We start from the raw sequence: 13,443 nt of genomic DNA, 5'->3' as shown, positions 1-13,443 counted from the left end.
CAGGCGGTTATCTCGAATTCCAAGGTGAAACCCCTAAGATGACTGGACTATAAGAGCTGTGTTAAGAATGTATGTTTCTTGTGATGTTGGTTGCATATTTATCAGTCACACTAATCACTCCTACTAAAAAAACCTGCAGATAATGTGAGTTGTTAATTCTTTGGTTCTACTAGTTAAGCAATGTATTAGAAAATTTCTTGTTTTATCGGTATTGATAATTATGAAAATTAAAAAGGAGAAACCGTTTAGATATATAATTATTACTATTTGAAATAAATTAAATTGTATTTTTAATGTTTTATCAAATAAATATAAAAAATTGCCAAATATTTATTAAAGAAATATTGAATCCTGCACTTTTTACAATTCCTAATGTTCTACAAATATAACGTTTAAAGTTTTACATTTTAAGGTAAGAAACGAAAAGCTAATATAACGTAGGACAGTGTATATTTTACTTTTTATTTTTGTTCCAGCGAGATTTCTAAGTAACTTATTTATAGAAAAAAATAAAACTATATATAATTTGTTAAATCGTTTTATTTTTGTAAGACAACGGGTAACAAAAATGCTTAGTTCAATTTCGGATTGCTGGTGATACATTTTTCACAAATATATAGGGTGGGATCGAATAAAAACGACGTCACGGTAGGCATAGAAAGTATCATTTGTGTTGGAGCTCTGCACAATCTAATTTCTGATAGTTATATTCTAGTTTTATTGTTATATCAGCTGTCAAGAAATTCACATACAGGATCGAAGCACAGTTTAAAGAATATAAATATATCTAAATATAGAATATAGATATCAGTTGGCCCACTCTAAGGAATTCTTTTGTTATTTTGACTTCAAAGGCGGCCCTTCGAGGTGACAAAAAATTTGTACGTTTACCGGGTACAGCGGAAGTGCTATTTTACTTCAGTCAGAACCGCTGGCCGTATACGAGGGATCAACTAAAAATACTAAGGAATTTTAATATAGCAAGTAGAAAAATAAAAATACAGTACTAGTTTTATTGATTAACAGTTTTGGGCGTCTTTAATAATTGATCAATATTTATTAGTATTTTTTTAATATATATAATAATAATTTGCATATTTCTTAAATTATAGCATGTTTTGCTTTATAGATGTTTGCATTTTACTTTAATTACCTACTCGGAAAGCGCAAATTTTATCGTAAGTTAATAAAAGTACCTTTGCATACAACTTGTGTTGCCATTGTCAATTTTTTTGGAATTTTTTCTAAATTTTATGATTATCATGAACAGTAATTATGACTGTTAGTAGTTAATTGTGTAATAAATTTTACTGTTCGATAAAATTTAGTAAAAACTGAAAAAAAAATTGACTATGGCAAGACAAGTTGTATCCAAGTGCTTTTTATTACCTATTAATAAAAAGGTAGATAATTCAAGTTAAATGCAAACAGCTAAAAAGCAAAACATGCTATAATTTAAGAAATATGCAAATATAATTTATTACAGTATTTACTACTAATGGAAGAGCACACGGGAAAAATAAAGTACCAAAAAGCTACACCTTTTGGTACCTAAATAAACGGGAATATCGATCACGGCCACATAGAAACAGGCATTTAAAAATGGGAAAAACGATATAAACTCGGATATGAAAGTCCATGCGTAATTTCAATTAAAAAAAACCGGTTTCCTGAACATTTGGATACTCATCGTTTTTCCCATGTGCTCGTCAATTGTTATATTTACTGTTACATAAAATTTAGTAAAAACTCTAAAAAACTTGTCAATAGCAGAAGAAGTTGTATGCACGTATTTTTATTACCTGACGATAAAATTTGGACTTTCCAGGTAGGTAGTTAAAGTTAAATACAAACATCTAAAAAGTAAAACATGCTATTTAAAAAAATGCAAATATCTTAAATAATAATTTAATATGCACTTTGCAAACCGGTAAATACTGCAAAATCCAAAACATAATAGTAAAGTATCTACTACTACTCTAAAATATCTACTAAAATAATAAACTAATTGTTAAAAATAAATATTTTGTGCATATTTCGAGTAAAATCTTTTCTTAATTTATATGTATATTTTTAAAACCATTTTTTCATAGTTAGGTTTCCATAATTATAATATACTTAATATGTCTAATACTTTAGTTATTATATACTTAATATCCTATACTATATAAACACATACCTTCCTTCATCTTTTGGGCACCTAAAGAACGATATATTGTCTGTCATACCACTTTCACAACCATCCACTGCACAAATATTTCTAGTAGACATTTTATTCACAATTTGAACAAAACAACTAAAACACTATTTTTGGTTCACCCTATGCGTCGGACCGAAAACAAAACTAAAATAAACTTGGAACGCTGTGTACACGTCGAGCAACGGATGTAGACTGACCCAAGTCTACAAGACAGGCGGGGAGCGGCGGGAGGAATTTAATACGGGCGAAGAGTGGGTCAACTGATATATTTATATTCTTTAAACTGTGATCAAAGTCCAATATCGTCGTTGTCGACAAAGATATGAAAAAAGTTTTACACCATCCTGGACACTTCATGTGCGTGGTCTGTATTTTAATGTATGCGACAGAGATAAATAAAAATGACCGGTTGACAGACAGAGAGGCAAAAATAAAAGCGGCATACAGTGTAGCCGGTTTGTGTACGTGTGTAGGAAAAAAATAAACTATTTTAAAAACTTTCATGTACACTATTGAAATGAAGATAATATATCTAAGCTAAATATAATCTATTACAGCTGTAGCAAAATGTCAAGCTCTGTTAAGCTAAATGTTAAGCTCTGTTAAGCTAATTTAAGCTCGAACTGAAATGTTATTTTCTGCGCCTAATATGACGCCGTTTTCATTCGATTAAACGGTATTTAGCTAAAGAAGACACACATTTATTTAGTTAATATGTATTAGATACAGGGTGATTTCAATAAAATTAAAAAATAACAAGTTTGTACTATGAATTTGATATACATAGAAGAAAAACTATGTTTAACACTAATTCTGTGTTTTTATTTCTTGAAAATAATTTGTAATGATAAATAGTTAGTTTATTAACAACTAAATTTTTTTTGGCTGATTTTTACGGCATAGTCCTTCAATAAATTCTATATAACTATTTTCTTAATAATAAAATGTATTTTTACTAATCTAAATGAGGCAAGAATGGAAGAAACCTTTGATATTTGATGATGCAATTTTTTAAATCCTCCAAATGTTATGCACTATTATTTTCTTAAAAATAAATAAAGATTCTTTTTGAGTCCCTTGTTTAATAATAAATATTATGATATTTTCTCTATTTTGTATATAGTAAATAATTTAAAAAATATAAAAATACCAAATAAACTCAAATTTGTACACGACCAACGAAATATATATACTGGAATATTATGTTCAATCTACTTTTCAAGCTAATAAAATAAATATAAACAACCTTATTGCAACGAAGACTCATATAAAAATAAGATAAAGCTCATATACATACAAATAAAAAGGTACGTATTGCCTACATGTGTTTAATATACCGTGCGATCGAAAAAACGGCGTCACGGTGGCTTTTGAAATTCAGTAATTAATTTCAAAGGCCATCATGACGCTTTTTTTCTCATCATAAGGTACTATACTAATACTATTATGATTCTAAAATTTGCCTATAGGAAATGTAATATTTGTATCGTTACTGTCGACTTTAGGAAGGTGTCTTGGACTGGAATTTTTCGATTTCCCAGGCGATGCGATGTTGCCTATGTAAAATTCCGATACAAAGACGTCTTCGTTCTTACCTTCCGCCTTGTCCGGCCTCAGATTCATGTCCTTTAATATTGCTTTCACCTGAAACAAACATCATGTATTCAAAATATTATTTAAAACCAGAGAGCGATTCGTTTTTAGGTTTAGTTAAAAAAAAATGTTGTTTGTGTTGTGAAAATTACATTGTTCGTCTTTCCTCTTCAATGAACCGTGTGGTTTTCACATTAAAGACTTCTCAACTGGATAACAGTGCAATGAAAGAAGTTTTATATCTACATCTTACGTATGTGGCTAAACCCTTGACTTGTTATTAAAGGAATACCGTTCACAGAATGAACGTGTAGGTTTAATCCCACTTCTGAATGCAGTCCCACATGAGTGAAGGAAATAATTGTACAGGGGTGGTCGAAATTGGTCTCTTTTAACACAGAAAACCTATTTCCTGACTAGAGAGAGCAAAACTGACATAGAAGTCATGGGCTCGATTTCTGAAAAACGTTTAATGGCGCAAACCGCCTGTTGATATTTTCACTGCCAACCGAGATACATGGTCTTTTTGAATTTTTTGCCATTTGGAAAATTGCCTATAACTTTTGTATTTCGCGGAATAATACAATTCTGTAAAAACGTTCTTAAGGCATTTTTTAACCACTAATAGTCAGTTTTTTTAACCACATAGTCAGTTTTTTTCTATGTTTGCTCTTTTTATCATAAATAATGAAAAATATAATTTTTTAAATAGAAATCATAGTTGGCTATGAACTTAAAAAAATGCTGGCGTTTAACCCTTTCCAACGATATAAAGTTAAGGGTATCTATTTCTAAGAATGAGAGAAATTAGGTTTTTTATCTTTATATCGGAGCGGGCCTTGATTTTCGGTAGACATATTTGCCTAATTATTTTTTATCATTTAATATTCTATATTATTATTTATCTGCACAATTAAAGACTTTTGAAAAGGTAAATTAACATTTTATATTAGTATTAGTAATTACAATTGAAATCGATACAATAAACAAAGAACAAAACTAAAAAACGTATTTTTTGAGTGACGAATATAGTTTTCTAAAAAAAATCATCGCAGATGTTCAAACTGGGCACCTCCTTGTTGAAGGAGTTGAATACACAATAAAAATCTTTTGCGCACAGAGTTACAACAATTTATTAGGCGAACTGGTGTAATAAGTCCAAAAGCTTGCCTAGTAGCCTTCTGTAATTCTTCTCTCATCCCAATGATTCTTCCCTTATATACAGGGTGTCCCAGAAATAAGTGCAAATATTTTAACATGTAGTATAGTTCAACCCCAGAAACACGCCTGAGGGTTTTTTGCGAAAAAAAAATGTTGAAAATTTAAAATTTTTCTTGACATTTTCCGGGAAATTTGAAAAAACTTTTTAGTGTCACTTGTTTATTCACCTAAGATTTCCCTACGGTGTATCTAAACCTTGCAGTGTTGCAACCTCCTATGTTATCCACATTCTACATAGTTCGGCGGAACATAGTTCTACATTTATAAATTCATAAACAAATGTCTACTCAAAAAATTAGGAATGTTAAATTTAATCTTTTATCAGTGCTCATTATTAATAATTATAGAAAAAAAACACATTAATTATTTTTAGTACTTACCCTTTCAATGAAAACTTAACAAAAACCACCGAAAATTAACTAAAACATTACGTCTATGACGTTTACGAAAATCTTTGTTATGCTGCAAAATAACTTTATTTTGGAATAAATTTAATAAAATGATTCATATTATTCACAATCAGGTCACAAAAAGAAATTCCTAAAATGTTTATCGTAATTTAGAATTTAATTCAAGAAATTTAGAAAACAGCCCAACGAATAATCGATTCATTTTTGTTTTGTTTGTTTTCTTTCATGTTTCTCTGTTTTATTTGAACCACTGTTTTACAAAACACCTTGAAAAGCGCACATTACTTTGAATACCTTACTGAATGAATAAATGTTGAGAATTATTGTCTCTTATCGCCACTTTACGAACTATTTTCAATCTAAGAAAATACATGTTTCACTCAACAATTATTGACAACGTATTTTGTTTTTTCGCTATTTTTTCGATGTATTTCGACAATTCCATCGACAGCCTTACCATCAGCCAAGAACTGCCGCTTGTAAACTGGTCCTTTGAGTTGCCGGTCGCCGCGCCGTCGTGGCGGGCTTGCGTCAGACGACGATGTTAAGCAACGTTGCCGTAGTTACAACAATTTCAAATTCAAGACATTCGAAGCAATCAAATTCGTATTAAATTTTAAAAATAAAACAGAGAAACATGAAAGAAAATAAACAAAATAAAAATGAATTGGTTATTCGTCGGGCTGTTTTAGATGTATTGAATTCTGAATTACGATAAACATTTTAGAAATTTCTTTTTTGTGACCTTATCAATAACCAATTCATTTGTGTTTTGTTTGTTTCCTTTCATGTTTTTCTGTTTTATTTTTAAAATTTAATAAGAATTTGATTGCTTCGAGTGTCTTGAATTGTTGAAACTACGGCAACCTCGCATGACGCAAGCTCGACACGGCGGCGCGACAAAGGAGCAGTTACCACTAATCCGCGGCTCTCTTGGCCGACGTGACGTTTGGGCTGTCGATGGAATTGTTGAAATACATAGAAAAAATAGCGAAAAAACAAAATACGTATTTAAAATTGTTGAGTGAAACATGTATTTTCTTATATTGAAAGTAGTTCGGAAAGTGGCAGTAAGAGACAATAATTCTCAACATTTATTCATTCAGAAAGGTATTCAAAGTAATGTGTGCTTTTCAAGGTGTTTTGTAAATCAGTGGTTCAAATTGTGATGAGGCCTATATGAAAATAATGTGTTAAAAATGGGGACTGTTATTTTAGTAGTTATTATAATAGCATGTACAAGTAAAAGCAGCACAGTGAAGTGTATTTTAGTTAAGTGTATATCGAAAAAGAGAACTGCCACAGTTACATCGATCTATCATAAGTATCTTTTTTAATGTTGGGTAAGTTTTTTAATTTAACTTCTTTAACACATTTTTTAACACATTATTAAACATTTAACTTTTAATTTATTTTATGTAATAATATCACAATCTTAAAAATGTAAAGCATTTCTGCAAACTCCTCAGGTGTTGTGATTTTATGACTGACTTTTTAACATATACTTTCTTGTCCCTATGGCAACACAGTGCGTCGAATTAACTGAAATCCGGGCTTGATCCGGGTAATTGGATGTAGTTGGCGATATCTGCCGGCGGTTCTCAAAATGTTGCGATTATTTTTTTAAATTTTCAAAGTTAAATAACTCGGTTATTTTCAATTTATTTTAAAAATGGTAAAGAGAAAATATGTTTATTTTGACCAGATCTACCACCCCTTAAAATATCTGCACTCATTTCTGGGACACCCTGTATAAGGCCTTTTAATTTCTCCCATAAAAAAGTCAAAAGGAGTTACATCACAGGACCTAGCAGGCCAAGATATGGGATACCTTGTTCTAATTCAATTCTCTCTAAATTCTCCATTTAATAATGCAGTTGTAACACTGGCTTTTTAATTGTAAATGGTAATACTAATAAAGAATGTCGATTTAGCTTTTCAAAAGTCTTTAATTATGCAGATATATAATGATATAGAATATTAAAAAAAGTGATAAAAAATAATTAGGCAACTAGGTCAACACAAAATCAAGGCCCGCTTCGATACAAAGATAAAAAATCTAATATTTCTCTCATTCTTAGAAATAAATACACATAAAAAAAGGAAATAAAATAATAAATATAATAATAAAGTTTAAGAACTCGTTTAAAAAAACATAAGAAAGGAGAACGTTTAAATACACAATTAGGGTTAAACGCCAGCATTTTTTTAAGTTCACAGCCCAACTATGATTCCCATTTAAAAAAATACATTTTTTATTATTTCTGACAAAAAGAGCAAGCATAGAAAAAAAACTGTCTACGCCACTGAATTTTATTATTCCGCGGAATAACAAAATTATGGGCAATTTTCAAAATGGTAAAAATTCAAAAAGACCCTATATCTCTGTTGGCAGTGAAAATATCAATAGGCGGTTTACGCCATGAAACGTGTCTCAGAAATCGAGCCCATGACATCTAGATAGAGCAAAACCGACATTTTGCTCTATCTAGTCAGGAAATAGGTTTTCTCTGTTAAAACATACCAATTTCGACCACCCTGTACGTGAAGGGGGTCCTTAATATTTAGAATTTACTTACTTCTTCCAGATCAGCATACACGTTCTCCGACGGATCCTTCTCGCTCACCGCCGAACTGGTCGTCGCCACGCTGCAAACTTCGCACCTATCTAGCTCCGCCGTTATATCCGGCAAAGAACTCATGTGTTTCGGTCTGCGAGTGGGCGTTTCCTCGAACGACGGGTTCAATTCGGCACCGACTCCGGGTTCTCTGGGTCTGGCCAACATATCTTCGTCCATATGTTTGCCTGAAAACGAAATTTCGATAGTGGTACATTTGAACTACTCGCCTTTTCTTACCTTGGCGCTTCATGTGGATTTCGTTGGAGATTTTTTCCAGGTTTTTCAACGTTTGCGAGTAGAAATTCTTCGTTTTGATTATTTCTTCTTTGATGGATTCGATTCGGTGTTTCTGAGTATTCAGTTGTTCCTAGGAAAAAAGATATAACAGAAAAATCGGCTGTTTTATGTAAAAAACACCTCTAAAATGTATAATTTTATGTTTTTAAAGTTTTTAAATTTATTGCATTTTATGCCTCCGTTCATCGGATATGCGATTTGTTTGTGATTGGTGTCATTTTATATTTTCATTTCCATAACGATTTCGCTGTCTTACTTATAGTCTAAGAACTGGCAACGTTTTCGAGAGAGAATTTTAAGAAAGCTTGCTCTTTAATATATCTTTTGCTATACTCCCCTGAACAGAGTGCGGACCGTCTGACGGCAGTAGACGTTGCGTTCACTAGTGCGCATCATATCTGTATTCAACATCTGTTCACTACTGCGCATCACAAATTCGCCCTGTATTTCAGGAACTAAAAAGGCTAGGACAAACATATGTGTAGCATATTTAGTTCCATAAAAAAGTAGCAAAGTAACGTGAAAATTGCATCATTGTATCTCTACTCATAAACGAGAAATCCCATAAAACATACAAACATACGAAAATGGGATACCCTGTACAGATGTGATGCGCAGTAGTGAACCGCAGTAGTCTACCGGCAGCCAGACAGCCCGCACTTTGGTCAGGAGAGCATAGCAAAAGATATATTAAAGAACCAGCTTTCTTATAATTCTCGTTTTCCCGACAGTGCTAGCTCTTGTACTATTATATTTTTATTAAGTTAGATTAAATGTGTCAAAAAGTGCCAACACGTCCGTTATCGTACGATCTTTCTCCGTTGACGGGCTGGAGTAAAAAAATTAAGGATGAAAAGTGGCGCGAAGACGCTATGACCAATCAGACCGCCGTCGGACCATCGTATCAACGTATAAGGGACGCATAAAAATCAAGCTTAATTCCCTGAATACTTATGAAGCTTAAAGTAGACGTAAAATCAAATTCTGAACAACTTTTCTTTGTGAGTTTTTTTCCATATTTGGTCACCTAACCTCACTTTTTGTAAACGTAATTTTGTAATTTGTATCAAAAATATTTTCCTTGTTCAACTCTCTAAAGTCTGCCCAACGAGTCAGAGAATATTTCGATAGACTCGATCTAAAAAATGACAGAAAATACAATTTACCTTTGAATTAAAATGACAGACACAACTGTCACTGTCATAGATACTCTCTGGTTGGACAGACTATATATGAATAAAATATTTATTGTAGAAAGTTACCTGACAGAGAGCTTTTTCATCGAAATACATCCTAGATTTTACAATAAACTTTTGTAGTCTTTCTTCAAGCTGTTTCAAGTGTTCTTCAGTTTCTTTATAAATACAGGCTTTGATTTGATGTTCTCTGCCTCTTTCGGCTCTCTGAGTCTCTGCTTCCATAACCTGGAAGAAAAATAGTAATTATATGGATTAAAATTCATTAAATAGGCCTATTAATATGACGTCATTGAATATGCGTCCTTCCCATTGAGTACCTGGAATTATAATATAACCCTCATTTATTTGAAATGTTTCGGTAAGATTCCTCTATAATTTTATCCTGTACTAGTTGAAGCCTGGCGCATCCGCCACATCAGGAAAAAAATACTTTTTATTTCTTTTTAATTAAATGAAAAACAAAAAATCCGGCGACGACAGTTTTTAGAAGAGCCAATTAGCTATCTTTTAGTAAAAAAAGCAACTTTCTAGAGCAAGTCGTTACTTCAGTAGAGACGACACAGATAAACATTAGCATTTTATATTATGTAGATAATTTTATAAGAATATGAAAGAATATTATCGAATGACCATATATTTTTGAATGAGAATATGTATTACCTTCATTGTAGCATGGTTAAGCATTTCTTGCCAAGCATTATCAAACTGCCATTCATGTTGATTAGTCAGAAATCTTTGTTCAGCTAATGCTACGGTTTCCTTTGCAGCTGCATGTATTCCTATAAAAAATAATTATACTCAAATAATTACAGAACTTGAACTGACTCATTTTTATTTTGATTATTCATCAATATGTAATATATGATTAATACAATAATTATTGTGCTAACCATTGGCTTTTTGATATTGTAATGCCGCTTCTTGGCATTCTTTCTGTTGTTTCCTGGCAATATCCAACAAATCATAGTACGGTCTTGCTTTCTCAATACAACTTCCCAGTTTCTTTGTTAACAATTTCAATCTTCTGGTGGATTCATTGAGGAGCATGCGAAATGTTGTATTTGCTTCCTTTCAACAAAAAAAAACACTTATAAAATATTTTAAATAACATTAAATATCAAATAGTCATGTTAATGTAAAATTTTTAAGATCGTTGTATTACTTATTGTAAAAAACGAGATAAAAAAAATGTTACTAATGAGTTAAACACACCTGGTTATTCATACAACAATTAAATTTAAAATTTTCAAGGTTTAATCAATATTATGCTATTTTAGTCAATATTATTTACAACTGATTAGGAATACTTCTTAAACATTTCCTTTTTTTTGCAATAATAAGTAAATTTTAACTTAATATACAGGGTTATTCATGATACCTATACGACGCGGAGTATTCTAGCTAAAAAATACATTTTTAGAAATTGCCAGTTTTCATGACATCCTTATGTCTGTGTCATTGAAGGATTACTAGATATTTATTATTTACTTTTCCTAAATTCGACACTTATTTTAAATAATTCTGAAACGCCAAGTTTCTATAAATGATCATAAATCAATAATAGAAATTTTAAAAGAAATCTCAAAGAACAAAAATATGCATTTTCTACAAAAACCTGAAAAATTACGTATTAAAAAAAATATAATTCAATAGATTAGATACATACTTAATTAAATGTTGAATCTGATGTTGGCAACATATTATAAAGGGTGTACAATTTAAATTAAACAAGATAATTTCATTTGCGAAGCTAGTAATTATTATTTAAAATTAATTTTTAGACATCCTGTATATGTATAAAAAAAGGTTTTTAAAGCATATTAAAAATACCGTATGATCGAAAAAAAAAACGGCGTCAGCGATGGCTATGAAATGAAGATCGCTGTCATTTTATATGTAAAATTATATGGAGAATGTCATCAATCGTCATTCCCAAGCCAACTCGACGCGGTTTTTTTTTTCGATCATACGGTATTTGGTAGTATATTGGTAACTAACTTTTTGATATGATGGTACTTGAAGAAATAAAGCATTAAAATTATTACGTATGGAATTTTCGAATAAACTGAAAACATTTAAAAAAAAATTAAATCAAATTTAGCTACATATGTATGTATTAATTGTAGAAATAAAATATGCAATAATATACAGGATGTTCCATCCGATAAAAAATAATTTTAATATACTGTTTATATAATATATGTATGTATACATACTGTATATTTTTTTAATTATATGGGACACTCTGTACCTCATGAAAATAATTTTAAACTGTAACTCTAATAGTCTTTCAACGCCCCAAAATAACCCTGTAGAAAAGCTGTTTCACTTAATACCCTTTGAAGCCTTACATAATATCCTTGTACATAAAAAAAAATATAAACAAGGATAAATTAATATACAAGGCTTGTACTTATATAACAAATAAAAATTTGAAATACATTAAATAAGAATACAACGCGATCAAGGAGTTTTATGACCAAGCATGCTTTGTATGATGACCGAAAAACAATAGAATTATTCTAACTGACAAAGTCAAAGCCCACTTCTTTGATCTTCATGTATAATTATACATATAAATTACTTTTAAAACTTTATTAGATGATGATATGATCAATATGCCAGTAGGTATATTAAGTTTGATTGATGTAAATATTATGATTAACAGCCCGTGATAAAAATCTATAGGTAATAACTTAATGGAGATAATACATGTGATCTAATAATGCTATTGTAGTTTTGAAGAGGTAAGCACTGACGAAATTCAATAAAAGGGGTATTAAAAAAAGGTAGGCATGATACTGCAAAAAATAAAATACAAATTCACTTACATCGTATTCAATCTCTAATTTATTAATTTCATCAGTAGTGGTGTTCAATTTTTCCAATTCTATCTGAATTCTTGGATCCAATTCCGAGTCTGTCTCATCATTATCACTCATATCTAGAAAGTTTGACTAAATTATATTCCTTTCTCTGTTCAGTTTCCAATTCCAATAGTGAAAGAGACAATTAACACAAATTTGTTTCACTGACAATGCATTGTTATTTAAATATACAATTTCGCTCTTTGTGTATGTTTATGACCCCATGAAACAAAAAATGCTCGTCGACTATACACAAATTTTTTGACCTATTTCTTTCTGCTTATTGTCGATAATTTTCTTTCGTCATTTTTGTTTGTAGCGAGCGTTCTCAGGTGTTATTATTATTGCTTATTGGGAAGAATTAGAAATTCCGCTCTCATTCCTCAGTTTCTATTAATATTCTATGACGTCCTGCGGGTTTTAGTGATTTCCGAAGCCTTTTAACAATGTAAACAAACTTGAGTAAATAGATTCACTTCGGAATGATGTCGGGAAACACTGTGCACTAACAACACAAGTCAAAATTAAACAGAACACGGACATTTTTCTAAGTTGTTATACATTTTTCATGAAATAAATGAAAAGGACACAGCGTACCAGGCGCGAACCTCCACAGGACACAAAAAAAACTCCTGCGACCTGGGGTTGTCAATTAAATGGAAATTTAAAGGGCGCATGTGCGTTTTTGATTTCAGAATAGACAGCTATCGCACAAGTGATAATTTCTAGAACGATAACGTTATAATTTTAGGGTAATTTTTTAATATTAAGAAATGCAACTTTTATATTATAAAAATCTGTTTGTTTCTATCATATTATGATAATTTTATTGTGTAAATTTTGGTGCATAATATTGCAATTTGAAGTTGTCTGTCAAAGTTACATAATATCTCGCTAGGCATATCGTATAATGTAAACTATTATAATAAAATGTTACTTTTAAACAAATTCAAAGTATTTTATTCATGCAGCATAAAATAATAGTAAATAATATAATAGATTTTCCAAAAAAATAGGCATTTTATTACGATTTTT

The 13,443-nt window shown here is 30.7% G+C and overlaps 1 protein-coding gene across 1 annotated transcript; it reads right to left on the bottom strand.

The window, feature by feature from the left end:
* Positions 1 to 2,900: 2,900 nt before the first annotated feature.
* Positions 2,901 to 13,069, bottom strand: LOC115877761 (SH3 domain-binding protein 5 homolog). The gene is made up of 7 exons (XM_030894070.1): positions 12,373 to 13,069; positions 10,432 to 10,609; positions 10,202 to 10,320; positions 9,605 to 9,766; positions 8,283 to 8,412; positions 8,004 to 8,230; positions 2,901 to 3,844 (listed from the first exon to the last, which is right to left on the bottom strand). The coding sequence occupies exons 1-7, from the start codon at positions 12,481 to 12,483 to the stop codon at positions 3,653 to 3,655; spliced, it is 1,119 nt and encodes a 372-aa protein (XP_030749930.1). The 5' UTR covers positions 12,484 to 13,069; the 3' UTR covers positions 2,901 to 3,652.
* Between the last annotated feature and the right edge of the window lie 374 nt (positions 13,070 to 13,443).

The sequence above is a fragment of the Sitophilus oryzae genome, unplaced genomic scaffold (genome assembly GCF_002938485.1).
Source record: "Sitophilus oryzae breed Bouriz unplaced genomic scaffold, Soryzae_2.0 scaffold_1498_pilon_pilon, whole genome shotgun sequence".
Lineage (NCBI taxonomy): Eukaryota > Metazoa > Arthropoda > Insecta > Coleoptera > Curculionidae > Sitophilus > Sitophilus oryzae.
The sequence above is the reverse complement of the archived record's forward strand: the minus strand, read 5'-3'. Positions and strand labels throughout refer to the sequence as shown.

What these genes read in the sequence shown, in the direction of transcription:
- LOC115877761 (XM_030894070.1), bottom strand. Translation starts at nt 12,483, where the DNA reads ATGAGTGATAATGATGAGACAGACTCGGAATTGGATCCAAGAATTCAG. An exon ending in TTAACCATGCTACAATGAAG is followed by an intron (nt 9,767 to 10,201) that starts GTAATACATATT and finishes TTTTTCTTCCAG; the next exon opens with GTTATGGAAGCAGAGACTCA. An exon ending in AATCCACATGAAGCGCCAAG is followed by an intron (nt 8,231 to 8,282) that starts GTAAGAAAAGGC and finishes TTTCGTTTTCAG; the next exon opens with GCAAACATATGGACGAAGAT.